Source organism: Nerophis ophidion, linkage group LG04 (genome assembly GCF_033978795.1).
Source record: "Nerophis ophidion isolate RoL-2023_Sa linkage group LG04, RoL_Noph_v1.0, whole genome shotgun sequence".
NCBI classification, from domain to species: Eukaryota; Metazoa; Chordata; class Actinopteri; order Syngnathiformes; family Syngnathidae; genus Nerophis; species Nerophis ophidion.
The window spans coordinates 36,071,575-36,093,439 of NC_084614.1; the positions used below are offsets into that span (position 1 = coordinate 36,071,575).

The 21,865-nt window shown below is 36.7% G+C and overlaps 1 protein-coding gene across 2 annotated transcripts in view; it reads left to right on the forward strand.

Annotated features, from left to right (window-relative positions):
• The window catches only part of trpv1 (transient receptor potential cation channel, subfamily V, member 1), a 57,479-nt gene extending 36,806 nt beyond the window's left edge, over positions 1-20,673 (forward strand). For both annotated transcript variants that reach the window (XM_061897977.1, XM_061897978.1), the window contains 10 exons: positions 5,858-6,034; positions 6,100-6,255; positions 6,328-6,423; positions 6,496-6,566; positions 6,740-6,905; positions 9,718-9,784; positions 12,884-13,209; positions 13,490-13,611; positions 20,113-20,234; positions 20,321-20,673. In XM_061897977.1, coding sequence (XP_061753961.1) covers positions 5,858-6,034; positions 6,100-6,255; positions 6,328-6,423; positions 6,496-6,566; positions 6,740-6,905; positions 9,718-9,784; positions 12,884-13,209; positions 13,490-13,611; positions 20,113-20,234; positions 20,321-20,403 — 1,386 coding nt within the window. In that variant the 3' untranslated portion in view covers positions 20,404-20,673. The remainder of the gene's footprint in view (positions 1-5,857; positions 6,035-6,099; positions 6,256-6,327; positions 6,424-6,495; positions 6,567-6,739; positions 6,906-9,717; positions 9,785-12,883; positions 13,210-13,489; positions 13,612-20,112; positions 20,235-20,320) is intronic.
• The last annotated feature ends 1,192 nt before the right edge of the window (positions 20,674-21,865 follow it).

Consider the following 21,865-nt stretch of genomic DNA (forward strand, 5'->3'; position numbering starts at 1 on the left):
ATTGAATGACCGTGACCTTCGATCCTTCAGACGGCACTGTATCAAAAACCCACATCAATCTCTAAAGCAGTGGTTCTCAACCTTTTTGCAGTGATGTACCCCCTGTGAAGATTTTTTTAAAGGCCTACTGAAACCCACTACTACCAACCACGCAGTCTGATAGTTTATATATCAATGCACATGCCAATACGGCCTTTTTAGTTTACTAAATTGCAATTTAAAATTTCGCACAAAGTATCCTGTTGAAAACGTCACGGTATGATGACGCTTGTGCGTAGCGTCACGGATTTGTTCCAGCATAGTTGCAAGCTATAAGTCGTCTGTTTTAATTGCATAATTACACAGTATTTTAGACATCTGTGCAATTTGTTCAATTAATAATGGAGACGTCAAAGAGGAAAGATGTAGGTGGGAAGCGGTGTATTGCGGCAGCCTTTAAGCCTTTAGCAACACATACACAGTCGGTGTTTACTTGTTTCCTTGTTTAAATTCCCGAAAGATGACGGTTAAGCTTTACTATTGAACAGAGCGGTCAAGCGAACATGGATCCCTACCACATGTCAACCGGCAGGTTTCGGTGAGAAAATGGTGGTATTAAGTCGGCTCTTACTGTGGACGTGAGCTTGTGCACCTGTCAAAGAGGCAGCTGCAGACTCTCTTGCCTCCTCCGACCGGCCGCCCAAGAACTTGGGATGCTTCCACCGTGGAGGAGGGGGAAAAAAAAAAATCTCAGCCCGGCCCCAACGGCTGCTTTTGCTTCGCCTCGTTGAGAAACGTGGCTTCCCTCAGAGACACTGGCGGTCACCACACCCGTGGCCACACCCCTCCGACTTTCCGGTACGACCATATAATCTCACTAAAACACTAATAAGCAAATAAGGGATTTTTTCTGAATCATCCTAGTAAATGTGTCTAATAACATCTGAATCGCTCCCACTGCCCTCGTCTTTTTTCTTTTTTTCCCCCAGTCCTTCACTCTCACTTTTCTCATCCACAAATCTTTCATCCTCGCTCAAATTAATGGGGAAATTGTTGCTTTCTCGGTCCGAATCGCTCTCGCTGCTGGTGGCCGTGACTGTAAACAATGTGAGGATGTGTGGAGCTCCACAACCCGTGACGTCACGCACTCATCGTCTGCTACTTCCGGTATAGGCAAGGCTTTTTTATTAGCAACCAAAAGTTGCGAAATTTATCGTCGATATTCTCTACTAAATCCTTTCAGCAAAAATATGGCAATATCGCGAAATGATCAAGTATGACACATAGAATGGACCTGCTATCCCCGTTTGAATAAGAAAATCTAATTTCAGTAGGCTTTTAACTCAAGTACCGCTAATCAGAGCAAAGCATTTTTGGTTAAAAAAAGAGATAAAGAAGTAAAATACAGGACTATGTCATCAGTTTCTGATTTGTTACATTGTATAACAGTGCAAAATATTGCTCATTTGTAGTGGTCTTTCTTGAACTGTTTGGAAAAAAAATTATAAAAAGAACTAAAAACTTGTTGAAAAATAAACAAGTGATTAAATTATAAATAAAGATTTCTACACATAGAAGTAATCATGAACTTAAAGTGCCCTCTTTGGGGATTGTAATTGAGATCCATCTGGATTCATGAACTTAATTCTAAACATTTCTTCCCCCAAAAATTGATCTTTAACATCAATATTTATGGAGCATGTCCTCAAAAAATCTGGTTGTCAACACTGAATTATGCATTGTTGTATTTTTTTCACAGTTTATGAACTTACATTCATATTTTTTTGAAGTATTATTCAATAAATATATTTATAAAGGATTTTTGAATTGTTGCTGTTTTTAGAATATTTAAAAAAACTCTCACGTACCCCTTGGCATACCTTCAAGTACCTCCGGGGTAAATACAGTTCGTCGCTACATCTGTAAGTGCAAGTTAAAGCTCTACTATCCAAAGCGAAAGCCATTTATCAACTTCATCCAGAAACGGCGCCGACTTCTCTGGGCCCGAGATCATCTAAGATGGACTGATGCAAAGTGGAAAAGTGTTCTGTGGTCTGACGAGTCCACATTTCAAATTGTTTTTGGAAATATTCGACATCATGTCATCCGGACCAAAGGGGGGTGAACCATCCAGACTGTTATCGACGCAAAGTTCAAAAGCCAGCATCTATGATGGTATGGGGGTGCATTAGTGCCCAAGGCATGGGTAACTTACACATCTGTGAAGGCACCATTAATGCTGAAAGGTACATACAGGTTTTGGAACAACATATGCTGCCATCTAAGCGCCGTCTTTTTCATGGATGCCCCTGCTTATTTCAGGAAGACAATGCCAAGCCAAATTCAGCACTTGTTACAACAGCGTGGCTTTGTAAAAAAAAAAGAGTGTGGGTACTTTTCTTGCCCGCATGCAGTCCAGACCTGTCTCCCATCGAAAATGTGTGGCGCATTATGAAGCGTAAAATACGATAGCGGAGACCCCGGACTGTTGAACGACTGAAGTTCTACAACAATTAGTTTCCTCAGTTCCCAAACGTTTATTGAGTGTTGTTAAAAGAAAAGGTGATGTAACACAGTGGTGAACATGCCCCTTCCCAACTACTTTGGCACGTGTTGATGCCATGAAATTCTAAGTTTATTATTATTTGCAAAAAAAAAAAATAAAGTCATCAAATATATTGTCTTTGTAGTGCATTCAATTGAATATGGGTTAAAAAGGATTTGCAAATCATTGTATTCCGTTTATATTTACATCTAACACAATTTCCCAACTCATACGGAAACGGGGTTTGTATATTTTGGCTTAAAAACAAACGATAAAGGTGAAGCTATAACACTGATACACCCCCAGGAAGAGGAGCTTTAAGACATGGCTAGCTAGTTTGCGCCTAAAGTCCAGCTCCAGTCAGCAGTGTTGTAGCTTCTTCTTAATCACTAATCCTCGCCTCCATGGCGACAAAGTAAGTTTCTTACAAATATCATCCTGCTAAACATGCTTTATTGCACACCGTAGCTCACCATCGTCAAAATATAAACAAACGCCATTGGTGGATCTACACCTGACATCCACTGTAATGATATCAAGTACAGTAGCGTATCTAGTCAATACTACTATGATTATGTCAATATTTTTTGGCATCACATCTTTTTTCGTTTAAAAAAAATATATATTATTTTTATAAACTCAGGAAATATGTCCCTGGACACATGAGGACTTTGAATATGACCATTGTATGATTCTGTAACTATTTGGTATTGGATTGATACCCAAATGTGTGGTATCATCCAAAACTATCAACCAACAGAAGAAAAAGTGATTATTACATTTTAACAGAAGTGTAGATAGAACATGTTAAAACAGAAAGTAAGCAGATATTAACAGTAAATGAACAAGTAGATTAATAATTCATTTTCTACCACTTGTACTTCATAATTTTGACAAAATAATACAATGATTATTGGCACAATATGTTACTGCATACATCAGGAGCTAAATTAATCAGCTAATAAATCAGTCTGTGTTTGTTTACTTTGTACTAAAAGACAAGTTGTCTAGTATGTTCACTATTTTATTTAAGGACAAACTTGCAAAAAGAAACATATGTTTAATGTACCCTAAAAGTTTTTGTTAACATAAAGCCAATAATGACATTTTTTGTGGTCGTCTGTATTTAGAAAAGTACCGAAAAGTATCGAAATAAAAAGTACCGGTACCAAATATTGGTATCGGGACAATACTAGTGTGTATATACATACAGTATATACACACACATATGTAAGTATGTGTATATATATACATATATATATATGTATGTATGTATGTATGTATGTATGTATGTATGTATGTATGTATGTATGTATGTATGTATATATGTATATATGTATGTATGTATGTATGTATGTATGTATGTATGTATGTATGTATGTATGTATGTATGTATGTATGTATGTATGTATATATGTATGTATGTATGTATATATGTATGTATGTATGTATGTATATATGTATGTATGTATGTATGTATGTATGTATGTATATATGTATGTATGTATGTATGTATGTATGTATGTATGTATGTATATATGTATGTATATATGTATGTATTTATATATGTATGTATGTATATATATATATATATATATATATATATATATATATATATATATATATATATATATATATATATATATATATATATATATATATATATATATATATATATGAAGAGTTCATATGCAAAAGCAGATAAATCCATTTTGACCGATTCTGTATATTAACGATTTTCTGCCTGCTGGTGTTGCCGGTACATATACAAGCATACAATGGTTTATTTAATATCAACATAAGCAAGTCATGAAAGCCTAAACTTTTAAGAAATGCTGATGTAATGAATGGCTTTCAAATAAGAGTGTTTGATGTGGTTTTACGTCAAAAGCAGATATATCCAAATTATGATATGTTGCAAAAACAGATATCTCCAAAATCGTTTTCTTTGCGGTCGTTATTTCGCATAATATTCAAGATAAAGATAGAGAGAAAAACCGAACTTGAAATTTATCGAAAGCCACATTTCAAGGTAACAACTGTTCACATTTATTTACTTCATTATTTAACAGTTTCGATCCCTTGGTACGTATAAATCTAGCTGTCCCTGCGAACATTGTTTTTTCGTACTTGCTAACCGGACATGCTTTTTTGGAACTGTGACCTCACATATTTACCTTGTGCTTTTCAGCACAAAATGAAAAAACAAAAAAACAGTGTTGCAATGAAGACAATGTTTTATTAATAAAAACAAGCACAAATGCTCAACCTGGTTTGCCTATCAAAAACACTCTGTGCAGATAACAGCTCACTCATCATCGCTATCGACATTAGCTCCATGCTCGACAACATCGTTTAACGCAGCGGTGTAAAACTCACGGACACGCGTGCTAGCGCCAACATCAAATAACTTCAACACGTCAGTTTTTTTCGCTGGCTTAACAATGTTCACAGGAGAAGCTTCCAAATTATTCATGCGTGGATAACAACACTGAGTGAGTCCGAGCGCGCTGCCATTTTGTTTGTCACGTGATCCCGTACTGCAGCGCTGGTTGGGCAAACGGATATATCGGCTTTTGTGATAAATGATCCATGGCGCTTATCGGCCTTTGCAATAAATCGCTGAACTAAATGACGTTAAAAGCGGCATTTGTCTGCATTTGCAAACACATTGATTTTGGTATACCACAATAGAAGTGGTGGACTATATATTACCGAGGCTGGGCTAAACTTTATCAAAATGGCGTTTATCGGTTTTTGCGTATGAACTCTTCATATATATATATATACATATATATATATATATGTATATCAGTTATTGTTGGTAAATGTTTGCTAAAGTTAGTTAGTTAACGTTGTGAGTTAATTAGTTAGTGTTAGTTCATGTTAGGTAATATTAGGTACTTTGTGTTAGCTAGTTAGATCATGTTAGTTAGTTTGTATGTTAGTTAGTTAATGTCAGTTAGCTAATTAATGTCAGTTAGCTAGTTAGTGTTGGGTATTGTCATATAGTTTAGGTTAGTCAGTGGCAGTTAGTAAATTAATTAATGATAGTTACTTAGTTATTGATAGTTAATGACAGTTAGTTAGTCAGTTAGTGTTGGTTGATGTTAGTTATTATGTCAGTTAGTTAGAAACATAAAGGTTATTAAAAATAAGTGATTAGATTTTGGGAATGGTGTAGATCACTGTCTGGATTCTGGATTTTTTTCGAAATGATTTTTTTTATAATTGGGTGACAGGGCATGGCGGAGAATCTTGATAGGCTTCATCTCCCACATGACCCCAAATGAGTCAATGACGTGCTTTTCTGTGCTTTGCGCCTCTTTGCAGATTTTCGCACACATCCTGAAGCGAGAGTTCCACGAGAGTCACACCAAACATTTGTCTCGTAAATTTACTGAGTGGGTTTACGGGCCGGTCCACTGCTCCTTGTACGACTTGGCCTCTGTGGACTCCATGGACGACAAGTCAGTCTTGGAGATACTGGTCTACGGCAGCGACATCCCTGTGAGTTCCGCATTATTGCTATCTAGCCAAAACCACGATCGTCTTCTGACATATTTAGCCTTCAGAACCGCCATGCGATGCTTCAGACAGAACCTCTGAGGCAGCTGCTGAACGACAAATGGAAAAGGTTTGCAGGTCGACTCTTTGGTGTCAACTTCTTGGTCTACTTGGTGTACCTAATTATCTTCACCATGGTGGCTTACAACAAAAAGAATGGAAAGGTGGCGGCTTCAGACTGTCCTGTTTTACCTTGTTGACATCACTCCACTAACAATGCTTGTTTTGGTCCTCAGACACCATTCCCTGTGGAACACAACACTGCAGGTTACTTGTATGTTACAGGACAGATACTGTTAACTCTCGCAAACTGCTATTTCTTCTTCATTGGGGTACGTATGCCTCACATTTCCTCGTCTTCAACCTCGCATTGAAGGCTGTAACTGGTAAAATATTGTCTCCAGTTATTAGATATGAAGAGGAAACAACCGAAGCTGCAGACTCTGCTGATTGATGGCTATTATGATATTCTTTTGTAAGTAAACGTGATCCAATGTAAATTCTATTGATGACGATAATAGTGATTGCAGTAAAACAAGTATGTGCTCCAATTACTCTATCACAAAAAAATTAAGAGTTGTAGAAATGATTGGAATAATACAAGCTAAACTCATATTTTCTTTTTTTGCTCTGCTCTTTGGTTGTTAGTTTTTTGCAGGCTGTGCTCTTCCTGGTCGCGGCTGCCCTTTACGTTTTAGGTTGGGAAGCATACCTTGGCTACCTGGTGTTTAGTTTGGCTCTCAGCTGGGTCAACATACTGTACTTCGCCAGGGGCAGCAAACACATGGGCATCTACAGCGTCATGATACAGAAGGTAACCTTCACCCTTGGCTTGTTGGTGAAGCCTGCTGCCTTTGCTGAGGGGAATGCGGTCTTCTAGAGCCTAGGTTTTACCTAAGATGCGGACTAAGACCAAATCAGGGTTAGGCTCATTCTCATTGATATTTTTGGTCCATGAAGGGGAATTGAACAACAAAGCATTCCTATTCAGTGTCGAATCAGAATAGCAATAATTATACCTAAAAATGGTTGGATTTTTACTTTATATTTCACACAAGCATACATTTAAAAAACAGACTAAAAACAAGCTGGTATATTTAAAAAAACATTGGTGTTGTCTTAAAGTTTTCCACATTTTGTTTTGTTACAACCTTATTCCAAAACGGATTAAATTCATTTTTGTCCTCACAATTCTTCACACAATATGCCATAATGACAATATTAATAGTGGAAAAAAAAAAGACAAAGTGATAAAAATGAAAGAAAAAATTTGTTTTAAGTCTCTCTCTCTCTCTCTCTCTCTCTCTCTCTCTCTCTCTCTCTCTCTCTCTCTCTCTCTCTCTCTCTCTCTCTCTCTCTCTCTCTCTCTTTAAAAGCATATTTGTGTGAAATCTAAGAATTTTGGTTTGGAATATGAGGTGGCGACTTGTCCAGGGTGTACCCCGCCTACCGCCCGAATGCAGCTGAGATAAGCTCCAGTGACCCCCCACGACCCCAAAAGGGGCAAGCGGTAGTAAATGGATGTATATTTGAGTTATGTTACAAAAGCTGCCCGGTACGTCGTTTCCTAACGGGGGTTACAGTCCAAGACCCCTAAGAATTAGCAGAAAAAAACTCATCAAAAAGCCCTAAAAGTGCACATTTTTATTCAGTAAAAGGGCAAAAATAGGTTTTGTAAACTCAAGGCCAATGCTATGTGTTGTGTTGTTAGTATCAACATTTCAGCCTTCTTCACATATTTTTTTATAAATTATTATTAATAAAATGTATGTTGTTATTTACGCAACATGATATCTTTTCGAAAACTTCTTCCAGCTTGAAAAATGTTAGCAGAATTAAAGTGTGAGACAGCGCCCTTTGCTGGATTTATAACTGCACCACATTTTTAACCTTATTAATATGCCGCTGGGATAGGCTCCAGCACCCCTGTGACCCAGAGAGGGACAAGCGGTAGGAAATGGATGGATAGATGGAACATGGTGTGCTATTATTTGGTGTAGCGTTACTTCAGGAATCAGAATACAATAACATGATGGAAATTCTGTTCAATTAAGTATTTAATTAACAACATTTTAGAAAAAATACAAAGTCAGGACACAAAAAAATAAGCATAGAAGCTTGGTCGCAGGAAATAACAACAGAAAGCTCAAAAAATCTCAGAGGAAAACTAATGTTTGTGAACAAACGAACTGGCTATTATCCCCAATGTGGATTACATTTAAATAAAATAAAACTAATGAATTAAAACAGGTGCACTGCACAGCGCCCCTCTATGTAATGTTAGTAAAAGTAAGGCATTGAGCGCCAAACAGGGAACACGTAACCAGATAATAGCATTGAACAGGAACATATTAATACGAGGGATTGAATGATGCGTGATGTGCAAATTGGAACACTTACGTAAAGTTAAAATTCTAGCATACATATATATGTATGTATATATGTATGTATGTATATGTCTATATATGTATATATATACATATCTATGTGTATATATATATGTGTATATATGAGTATATATATATATGTGTGTATATATATATATATGTGTATATATATATATGTGTATATATATATATATATATACATATATATATATACACATACATATATACATAATTTACATATATATATATATATATATATATATATATATATATATATATATATATATATATATATTAGGTTTCTCCCGATACCAATATGTATTTCAATACTTGTTGATACTTTTTTAAATAAAGGGGACCACAAAACATGGCATTATTGGCTTTATCTGAACAAAAATCTTACGGTACATTAAACATGTTTACTATTGCAATCCAAGAACAATTTTGGCCTTAAATAAAAAAGTGAACATACAAGAAAATTTGTCTTTTAGTATTAAGTAAGCAAACAAAGGCTCCTAATTACTCTGCTGATGTATGCAGTAACATATTGTGTCATTTCTCATTCTATTATTTTGTCAAATTATGAAAAACAGGCGGTAGAACATTGCTTATTAATGTACTTGTTTATTTACTGTTCATATTTGCTTACACTTCTGTTAATATATAGGAAACACTTTTTCTTCTGTTGTTTGGATGTATTAAATTAGTTTTGAATGATACAACAAATTTAGGTATCAAGCCAATACCAAGTAGTGACAAGATCATACATTGGTCATTTTCAAAGTCCTCTTGAGTCCAGCGATATACATCCTAAGTTTATAAACATAATAGGCATTTTTTTTTAAAGGAAAAAAGATTTTGTGACGATAACAAATATCGATGTAATCATTGTAGTATCGACTATATACGCTGTTCTACTTGGTATCATTACAGTGGATGTCAGGTGTAAATCACCCCATTTACTAGTACTGGCATACCGTACAACCCTAATGAATATATATATATATATATATATATATATATATATATATATATATATATATATATATATATATATATATATATATATATATATATATATATATACGTATATATATATATATGTATATATACTGTATGTATATATGTATATGTATATATACGTATGTTTGTTTATATGTATATATATGTATATTTAAAAAAAATGTATATATATATATATATATATATATATATTGACCCTTCTTTCCTATTTTGCAGATGATCCTCAGCGATATCCTGCGCTTCCTCTTTGTCTATGTCGTCTTCCTGTTTGGATTTTCAGCAGGTAAAATTATTATTCTTTGTATTATTATTTGTATTAATTTGAATAAACTTTAGCTCACAATTTGCCTTTCAATCAAGACAAAATAATGCACTGCTCTGAGAAGACAATCTATGTTCTAAATTTGAGGTGTCAAACTATTTTTTTATTGAGAGCCACTTGGCAGTTATGGCTGCCCTCAGAGGGCCTTTTGTAATAGTGAATAACAATATATGATTATTGAATGAATGTATTATATATCAATCAATCAATCAATGTTTACTTATATAGCCCTAAATCACCAGTGTCTCAAAGGGCTGCACAAACCACTACGACATCCTCGGTAGGCCCACATAGGGCAAGGAAAACTCACACCCAGTGGGACGTCGGTGACAATGATGACTATGAGAACCTTGGAGAGGAGGAAAGCAATGGATGTCGAGCGGGTCTAACATGATACTGTGAAAGTTCAATCCATAATGGATCCAACACAGTCGCAAGAGTCCAGTCCAAAGCGGATCCAACACAGCAGCGATAGTCCCGTTCACAGCGGAGCCAGCAGGAAAACATATATTTTTTTATGTACACTGTAAAAAAAAATCTGTAGATTTTGCAGTGGAACCCGGCAGCTCATTCACCAAGATTGAACTGTAAAGTTTACAATGATTTTTACAGCACGTTGCTGTCAATTGAAATACGCAATCACAGTTTTTTTTTTCAATGGTAAAATTCTGGCGACTGAGCTACGAATTATTTTTACAGTGTACATTTTGATGCATAACTTGTTCTGAAATCATAAGTCAAGCAAATATTTGAGTATTTATTTTTACTAAAACTTGTTTTTGAGTTTATGATAATATGATAGTAAAAATGTATTCTATTTTCCTGTGCTTTGGGATTGTTTCCTTTCCAGTGCTCCTATTTTCAGCTCTACTTTCTGTATGTCTCCTTTCTTTTGTCACCTGTTCTCCAGTCCGAACGCTGGCTTCCTCACCTGTCCCTGATTGGCATTCAGGATGCTTTACATCATGGGTGTCAAACTCTGGCCCGTGGGCCAAATTTGGTCCGCCATGTAATTTATTTTGGCCCTTGAGACAATATTAAATCAACATTAGAGCTGGCCCGCCGGTATTATACAGCGACGGTGCATTCACCAGCAACTCTGGCCCGCGGGCCAAATTTGGTCCGCCATGTAATTTATTTTGGCCCTTGAGACAATATTAAATTAACATTAGAGCTGGCCCGTCAGTATTATACAGCGGCGGTGCATTCACCGCTAATGCTAATACTTGCCAACCCACACAATTTTCCCAGGAGACTCCCGAATTTCAGTGCCCCATCCCCCCCCCCCGTAAATCTACCGGGGAAACCCATTCTCCCGGATTTCTCCCGATTTCCATTCGGACAATAATATCGGCGGCGTGCCTTAAAGGTACTGCTTTTAGCGTCCTCTACAACCTGTTGTCATGTCCGCTTTTCCGCCATACAATCAGCGTGCTGGCCCAGTCACGGAATATAAGCGGATTCTACATACACACACAAGTGAATGCAAGGCATACTTGGTTAACAGCCATACAGGTCACACTGAGGGTGGCCTTATAAACAACTTTAACACTGTTACAAATATGCACCACACTGGGAACCCACACCAAACAAGAATGACAAACACATTTCGGCAGAACATCCGCACTGTAACACAACATCAACACAACAGGACAAATACCCAGAACCCCTTTCAGCACTAACTCTTCCGGGACACTACAATATATACCCCCGCTACCAACAAACCTCGATTTTGCATGTCAGTATAAAGTTATATAAGCCTTGCTAGTTCAATATTCAATCCAAAACTTGTTTGGGTCCCTATTAAAAAAGTTAAGTTGTTCAACTTTGGCCCGTGGCTTTGTTCGGTTTAGAATTTTGGCCCACTCTGTATTTGAGTTTGACACCCCTGCTTTACATGATCCTTGTTTTGCTTTTAAATCCCCATGCAGCATTGCTTTCCCTATGCCTGCTGTGTTTATTTTGCCTTTCTGTGCACTTTCCTACTGCACTATATTTTGTTGTTAAATACTTTTTACCTGCACGTTGCCAGCCGTCTCTACATTCTGAGGTCAAGACCGCCAGTCCCATAAACTGTAAAATTGTTGAAAATATACCTTTTCGGTAACATTTTAGTATGGGGAACATATTCACCATTAATTAGTTGCTTAATAACATTCAAATTAGTAACATATTGGCTCTTAATTAGTCATTATTAAGTACTTAATAATGCCTTATTCTGCATGGCCTGATTATACAACCTGTAAGCCATTAACTAAGAGTCTTCCCTCAATAACCTCAGAATTATTACTTATCAGTAACCCTAACCCTTAACCCTTATATGTTCCCCTAGTGTCCAAATAACTCTAAATTAAGTCTTTGTTACTTTAATAAGCAACTAATTAATGTTGAATATGTTCCTCATGCTAAAGTATTACCAACTTTTCTATTGAACCATGTTTAATTGATTTTGATGTCTGTCAGCGTAATTGACATACATATAATAATAATGAAAAATAATGGATTCGATTTATATAGCAATTTTCTATCGAGTAGATACTCATTGCACTCAGAGAAATGAGAACACATTATTCATTCACTCCACATTCACACTTATGATGATAATAATAATACTACTACTACTACTACTACTAATAATACTATAAATAATAATAAAAATTGTGTTATTGACATGATAATAATAATTATAATAGTGTTATTGGCATGATAATACAAATAATAATGATAAGTTGGAAAAAAAATACTTGATGTGATTGACAAGATATAATAATTATATTAATATTTGTGTTATTGTAATGACAATAATAATAATAGCGTTATTGGTGTGATAAAAAAAATGTAATAAAAATTATAATAATAGTTATAATTATAATTGTGTGATTGGCATGATGATGATAATAATAATAATAATAATAATAATAATAATAATAATAATAATAATAATAATAATAATAATAATAATAATAGTGTTATTGACATGGAAATACAAATAATAATGATTTAAAAAAATTATATAAATAATAATAATTGTGTGATTGACATTACTGATGTTTGTGACAGCGGTGGTCACGTTGCTCATTGAGCCCCCAGTGGAAAACAAGACCAACAAGCAACAACGCCTCTACAAACCCATCTTCCCCGAGGCTGAATGCTACAAACCCACCTTCTACAACATCTCCTACACCACCCTGGAGCTCTTCAAGTTTACCATCGGCATGGGTGACATGGAGTTCACCGAGGACTACAAGTACAAGGAGATCTTCTACGTGTTACTCATCGCCTACATCATCCTCACCTACATCCTGCTCTTCAACATGCTCATCGCCCTCATGAACCGCACCGTGGAGAAGATCACCGCGGAGAGCGCCAGCATCTGGAAGCTGCAGGTCGATCATGCTGTTAGCGGGCTAAAGGAGTAGCTTCTGCAGATTTGACTTGATGTGTGTGTGTGTGTGTGTGTGTGTGTGTGTGTGTGTGTGTGTGCGTGTGTTTGTGTGTGTGTGTGTGTGTGTGCGCGTGTGTGTGTGTGTGTGTGTGTGTGTGTGTGTGTGTGTGCGTGCGTGCGTGCGTGCGTGCGTGCGTGCGTGCGTGCGTGTGTGTGTGTGTGTGTGTGTGTGTGTGTGTGTGTGTGTGTGTGTGTGTGTGTGTGTGTGTCTGTGTTTTCAGAGGGCCATCACCATTCTGGACATGGAAAAAAGGTTGCCATTCTGTTTGAGGAAGAGGATTCGCTGTGGGGTGGATAAAAACCTGGGCACCACCTCCGCGCAAGACCACCGGCGCTGTTTCAGGTTAGTTTCATCCATACAAATGAGGGGTTCCCTGAGACAAAATTGATATGTGATATTTTTCCAATACCAGCAAAAAAACAAAACAAAAAAAACATGTATGGGATTATATCGGCTTGAATCTCATATCTCTGATAGAAAGGAGTCCTGCAGCGTGTTTACTTCTGTATAGCGAGACAGGTTATGACCTTTCACGCCACGTCATGTTCTGCACTGCAAAAAGTCAGTGTTCAAAAACAAGAAAAAAAAAAAACATAAATTAGGGGTATTTTATTTGAACTAAGCAAAATTATCTGCTAATAGAACAAGAACATTTGGCTTGCCAAGACTTTCCAAAACAAGTAAAATTAGCTAACTTCAATAAACCCCAAAATACCTTAAAATAAGTATATTCTCACTTATAACAAGTGCACTTTTCTTAGTAGAAAAAAAAGAGACCTTTTTGCACAATATGTTGAAACATATTCTTAAATTAAGTAAATGCTAGTGCCATTCTCTTGACATAATTATACGCGCTCGGCATTACATTTCTTGAAACCAGCAAATGTATACTAAAAACTAAGGGTGTGACGGTACACAAAAAATTTGGTTCGGTACGTCCCTCGGTTTAGAGGTCACGTTCGGTTCATTTTCGGAACAGTAAGAAAACAACAAAATATACATTTTTTGGTTATTTATTTACCAAATTTGTAAACAATGGCTTTATCCTTTTAACATTGGGAAAACTATAATAATTCTGCCCACGTTATTTAACACTAAACTGACTCAAATTGTTGCTCAGATTAAATAAAATAACAAAACTTTACTTCTACATATAAAAAGTGCAACATTAAACCGTTTCAAGTCAACTCATCATGCTTAATTTATCACAGCATTTGGGAAGCCTGTAGTTGATTTTTATTATGTAAATGTTATATTTTTATCAACATGTGATAGCAGGGACCCTGCCATTCAAAGCTTTTCTGTCTGTAAAACACACACACACACACACACACACACACACACACACACACACACACACACACACACACACACACCGCAAAATGAGCTAACGTTACGCTAAAAGCTAATTAGCCTTCACCTCAAGCCAGAACTGCGAGCGAGCTATTTCAAGTTTAAGTTTAAGTTTGTAGAAGGTCAACGGGCTCATAGTTATGTTAGTAGTAGTTGACTGGGAGGTGTTTATTATCATTCGGGGAGAGTACGCTGCCTTATGCTCACTTGCTAAACACCTATCTGCTCGACGCTGAAGCATTGACTATATGCGCTCTGAATACGCACTGCTGATTGGCTGTTACCTCTCTGTATGTAACCAATCAGACGGTTGTGTGGGCGGGACAATGCTGGATGCTGAGACAGAGGCAGAAGAAGCAAAGCAGCTTGTTAAGACTTAAGCTTAGAAATTTGTTCTGTACACCCCCGTACCGAACCGGTTCAATACAAAAATACGTACCGTTACACCCTTACTAAAAACGAATTTATTATTCTTAATGAAAAGGCAACAAGGCAACCGCTTGTTACTCTCGGGGTCTCCTAGACGCTCAGGCAAATCATATTGTCTAAAAATGAATTTTTCCATCAACAACATGACATCATCACGCCAAGTGTGTGCTCTTTCAGTCAATTAGTGCGCATATACACAGCCTGGCCCTCGGCCAAAACATTTTTAATTGTAATTTTGAAGAATTTACCTGAATGTGCATGAACTATTTCTGTTCAAAATTGTTAGAAATGTCACTTGTTATATGTTTAAATATTAACTGTCGTGTTTTCTATTGTTTCATTGAAAATAAAACAGCAAAGTCCATTCATCTGTCTTAATATGAGACACATTTGTGTCAAAGTCATGATTTATTTTTTCATGCGTAAAATAAGAAATTATTAATTTAAAATGGTACTTTTATACTTGTGAGTATTGATGACACAGCTTTTCAACAGTTGATATTCTAGTTTCAAGCATGTTTTATTCAATATAGGTCATAAAAGCTCAGCAACAAGCTGTAATATATTACTGAGATCATTTAGGACCAAAACCCATAAAACAAGTAAAACAATCTAACATAAAATCTGCTTAGTGAGAAGAATTATCTTATCAGACAGAAAATAAGCAAATATTACCCTTATTTGAGATATTTAATCTTACTTCGATTTGAGTTTTTGCAGTGTGTCTTTGTGTTTAGTAAAATTCCCCTTAGTTTAGTGTTAGGTTTTGCTCCTTTCCTCATTTCTTTACGTTTTCTAGTTGCTGGGCGCATTGAGTTTTCACACCAGTGTCTGTTTGGCCAATCAGGACTCACACCGGTTGCCAATCCTAATCACTTCCCTGTTTAAACCCGTCCCACCGTCAAGTGGACACTGGTCCATTGTTTGCTACCTGCAACTATTCTGTTGACCACCTACATTTCCCATTAGCTTGGCGGTAGCTGCACTACTTTTTGAACTAGTGGCGATTTCTGTAGCCTAGCTACATTTAGACCCATGTATTTAGGTAGGTTGCATCAAAGGTACAAGCCACAAAGAGAGAACAAGGATGTTGAATCCAGGCTAAAAATGCAATGACCTGGATGAATGAGAACATCCATACATACGGAGAAAATCCATAATGATTGGTGTTCGTACGATAAGTCACAATTGGTTAAGATTACGACAAAACATTACGGATTGGCCAATCAGAGGCAAGGTAAGGTGGGTCATCGAAACCAGGTAGCAAAATCATAACAAGACACTCATGTAATGACGACGAGGGGGTCGGAGACAGAGGGACGCTTTAAGCTGACCACTCAAAAAAAAAAGGAAACCTAATTAAAAACAGCTGAGGGATTTTCTCCCGCAGATTCGATTTTTCCTTATGATGACGACGTCCAGGAAACACAGAATAATGTGTGTCCTTGACCATATTTAGACACATGTATGTGTTTATGTGTTTTAGCCACCTGCCTCGACTCACACATGAACTTGAAGTGCCATTTCATTCCTAAACCATAAGGTTCAATATGATTTTGGTCAACTTTTTGCAGCTATTACAGCTTCGACTCTTCAGGGAAGGCTGTCCACAAAGTTGCGGAATGTGTTTGCATGAGTATGTTTTTCGACCATTCTAACAAAAGCGCATTGGTGAGGTCACACACTGATGCTGGTCGAGAAGGCCTGGCTTCTGTAACAAGCTACTTTTGCCGTGTAGCTTGCTACGATTCTCCAAGGATAGCTTCCCCTGTAGCTTAGCTACATTTAATCGAGAGTAACTTGTAGTTTAGCTTAATACATTTTCCAAGTAGCTTGCCCATCACTGGCTAAAAATTACCAGCTACGTTTTTGTTTTATGTTATGTTTACAGTCCTGAGTTGGCTACACTTCACAAGTGCATATAAGCAACACATTTAGAAATAAAACTTTTCTTACCTGCAAGCTGCCAACGGTCCTCGGCATTATTGGAATTGCAATCACCACGACATGCCAGCATACCATGAAGTGATTAACGGGGACCCCGACTTAAACAAGTTGAAAAACTTACTCGGGTGTTACCATTTAGTGGTCAATTGTACGGCATATGTACTGAACTGTGCAATCTACTAATAAAAGTATCAATCAATCAATCAAAAACGACAAAACAGCCAGTTAACATATAAATGTCCTCCGATAAGCACACGTGGATATGATATTTTCTTGTATTCTCGTCAAGTTATTTACAAAATGTAAACATGGCAGGCTATAGGCTAGTAAGAGCTAGCAGCTACACAACAGCTAAGCATGCAATCTAGACATACGTAACAAGTGTCCGTCATTGAACAATATTGCAGTCTAAATGATGACATGTTTCCAATATGAACAAGTACAGAAGAATTATAGATGCATAGTGCTTACATATACAAAGTCTCCAAGACAGAAGCTTTACTAGAAATGATCTAGTAACAAATGTGTCCGTATTGTTCAATTATTTTGTCATGAACTTAATTGAAGTAATTAATGTGACCACAAAAAATAACGCTCCACTTTCAAAGCATAAAACTGTCGTAATGTTAGTGTTTTTCATACCTACTATCGTTCTGTTTGACTAAGTTCACTTGATCAAACCTTTTGTAACATTCTACACTACAAAATAATAACAGTGTGTATTACGACTCTTCTGAAATTGGGTTAATATTGTTAGCGGCCGACAGGTTTGACTAAATGAAATTATTCAGAGAATTATTGTTGGTATGAAAAACTCCTAACCTGATTTTAAAGTGAAGATTTTTGCTTTGGTGACATCTCGTTGTCATGTTCCACGTCTTGGACCATGTCATATTCTGGTTTTGTTTCTGTTTTGTTATCATCCTGTGTTGTATTCGACGTCTTTGGTTCCCGGTGGCCCTTCCTGTTTGGTTTCTGTTGTCATGGTTACTCATTTAGTGTCACCTGTTTCTTGTTTGTCGTCACGCACCTGATTTGATTAATTATCTCCTTATTTAAGACCGCCCTTGTTTGTCATTCGTTCTCGGACTATAGTTTGCTACACGCAACAAGTGACATCGCTCTTCCCGCATTGTGGTAACTATCTTTTTTCACCCTATTAGCTTCCATGCTATTTTGTTTGTTTACTTGTCCCTAGTTTACATACTAGCGCTTTGTGTTCATTCTAGCTTCCACGCTAGTTCTGTTTGTTTTGTCTTTAGTGCCTATTTGCCAGTATTTCTGTTATTAGTTTGTTCTTGTAGTTAGGAATAAATCATCATTCCTACCTTAACGCTGTGTTCCATCTCTGCTGCACCTCGAGAACGCAAACACACGACACAATGCCACCCAGACGTCACACTGGTGGTTATATTAATGAAAATAAAAAAATAAATAGGGCATGACGCGGAAAGTTGATTGATGCAAATACGTTTGTTACTGGATACTTTCTAGCACGTTTCTGTAATATGCAGCAATATTTATTTGAAATGTGTTCATTTTGACAAAGGTGTTGTTTCAGACTGCGATACTGTTCAATTAAAGACACTTATTACACATGTCTAATTTGTGTGCTGCTAGCATCCTAGTAGCCAATAGGCTACCATGTACACATTTTGTAAATGGCTTCACTAAAATACAAGAAAATGATTGGAGGACATCGCGATGTCAACTGGCTTAACACAAGTTAACACGCCGCAGGACTGCTTGTAGCAGAGCTTATATTGGAAATGTTTACTTACATGCAGATACAGAGATGGGAATTTTCCGCGGAATTCCGCCGATTTTTGCGCCACCAAGGTCATCTCTGTGAATCATTTAAATCCGGGGAGAAAATTATAGGGGGGTTAGGTACTCATGGTTTTTGTCTCTGCATTGACCTAGTTATCAGTACAAGGCAGAGAAGTCCCGCGAAAAACATAATGCCAATGTGTGAAGGCACCAGATTGGCTAGCTCTACTATCAGCTGACAACATCAACCAATGACATTGCCCGTTATAGGCGTCTGCACGCATCGTTTTTATCGACAATATCTACTCCCTGATCCTCAATTATTGTGAGCGTTTCTGAACTCGTATTCTGTTTATATTGGTTGTGTTTATCTGCGACTAATCTTGAAAGAAAACACAGTAGCTCTCAATTAACACTTTTCTTTATTGACTAAACAGTTTATGCATTGGTTAAGCTTATTCAAGATAGGAATGCTGCATTAGCAAAAGATATTGATAAGGGCGTGAGAAACAAGTGGAAGTGAGCATGGCTCAATATATCTATCAAACTGAAGGTGAAGATTAACAACAATATCGTATAAGTAGACAAACTGATCAGCGATTTCATTGCAAAGTGCGATGAACCGGGACGTGTTCAGTGCTTATATTGCAAGGACATTGTGAACTATGGATCTCGGGGAAAGGTGGCGCTCTTTGACCACGCGAAATCGGCAAGGCATCTAAGTAAAGTGAGTTTACGGAGAGGAATTCTGGTTAATCCATTTGTAGGCCTATTTTTGTCCATTATCCAAAAGTGTGCAAGAATTTGATATATGTGTAAACTTGTATACATAAATTTCATCACATGATACATTTTTATGAAAATATTTGCTAATAAATGTGAAATTCTGGTCAGGAGAATATTGTTAGATTTTGACTCAAAATAGTAGGAAATGCATCCTAAGCTAACATAGATTTCAAAATGCACCCGCTGTGCGGCCTTCCGCAAAGCGGTGTTTTAGGATTAAAGAAATTTCAGTTCATTTTGTAAATCTTCATTCCCATCCCTGCAGATAACATCTCTTACTTGTTTTTTTATTGTCTGATATCAGACTGATATTGTATATCAGTGTATCGGATTGGGACGCTCCAAAACCGATGCATGGGTGGTTTATATGAAAATACCTGTCGTAAATGGAGAGTTGGCCACATATGTGTGAAAGGTTGTTTATGTGCTCTGGGTGTACCTGGCCTCTAACCCTGAGTCAGCTGGGACTCACCCCGTGACCCCAATGAGGACTTTAATTCAACTTTGTGTAGAGCTGACCAAGCAACTTGTATCAGTGTCTTCCTCCTGTCATGGCAGAGTGGAGGAAGTCAACTGGAACAAATGGAACATCAACCTGAGAATCACCAGCGAGGACCCGGGTTACTGCGATCAAACCCGTCAGATGGCCTCAGACAACCAGCCTGTCAGAACAAACCGAGGTGATGCTGCAACTTCAACACACTCATACTAGTATTCTTTTTTCCCCCTTTTTAACTGTAGTGAACACTTCCACTTTGTTCCACAGGGAGGAGCTGGAGAAGTTTATTTTCAGAGAGCAGGAGAGGAGCTTATGAGTCCACTGAGATGAGGGACATCACCCACACATGAAGTAGCCATTTTATACTGCAACATTAATTCTTGGACGAATTACGTTTAGTTAAAGTCTTGTTTTAGTGGTGCTATAATAACATACAAGGTGGTCAGTTGTGGTCGTGATTTTCATTACAACAAATTGTACGAAATGAGAACAGGAAGCTAACAGATTGTAATTGTTGTGAAGTGGAAAAAGGGTAGGTAGGATTAAATGAATTCTGCTTCTCCTAATGTCTCATATTGTAACTGTATGCAAGTTTGAAATAAACTTAAACTATAACCAAACACAGCCAACTCTGTCTCTACTTTGGAAAGAAAGGCAGAATATGCCACTGGTGGTTTCTAAAAAAAAACATATATATATATATATATATATATATATATACACACACACACCTGTACATATACACACATATACAGAGGGCTTCACGGTGGGGGAGGGGTTAGTGCGTCTGCCTCACAATACAAAGGTCCTGAATAATCCTGGGAGCATTCCCGGGCTCGGGATCATTCTGTGTGGAGTTTGCATGTTCTCCCCGTGACTGCGTGGGTTCCCTCCGGGTACTCCGGCTTCCTCCCACTTCCAAAGATGTGCACCAGGGGATAGGTTGATTGGCAACACTAAATTGGCCCTAGTTTGTGAATGTGAGTGTGAATGTTGTCTGTCTATGTGTGCGATGAGGTGGCGGCTTGTCCAGGGTGTACGACGCCTTCCGCTGGATTGCAGCTGAGATAGGCACTAGCGACCCCAAAGGGAATAAGCGGTAGAAAATGGATGGATATATATATAGAAACACACACACACATTTATATATATATGTATACACATAAGTATATACAACTATATATAATATACATACATATATAATGTATATGTATTATATAAATATATATAATATATATATTATATACATATAAAATATGTATAATATATACAGATCATATACATATATATGTATATATACAGGGTATATACATACATACACATATATATACAATATACATACAGTATATGATATATATATAATATACATACATTATATATAAACATATATATGATGTCTATACAATATACATATGTACATACGTATATATATATAAACACACATGTATATACACACGCACACGTATATATATATACATATACACATACGTACATACAACTATATATATATAATATACATACATATATAATGTACATGTATTATATAAATTTGTATAATATATACATATATATGTATATATACACGGTATATAAATACATACACATATACAAACCTTGTTTCCATATGAGTTGGGAAATTGTGTTAGATGTAAATATAAACGGAATACAATAATTTGAAAATCCCTTTCAACCCATATTCAATTGAATGCACTACAAAGACAAGATAGTTGATGTTCAAACTCATAAACTTTATTTTTTTTTTGCAAATAATTATCTTAGATATTCATGGCTGCAACACGTGCCAAAGTAGTT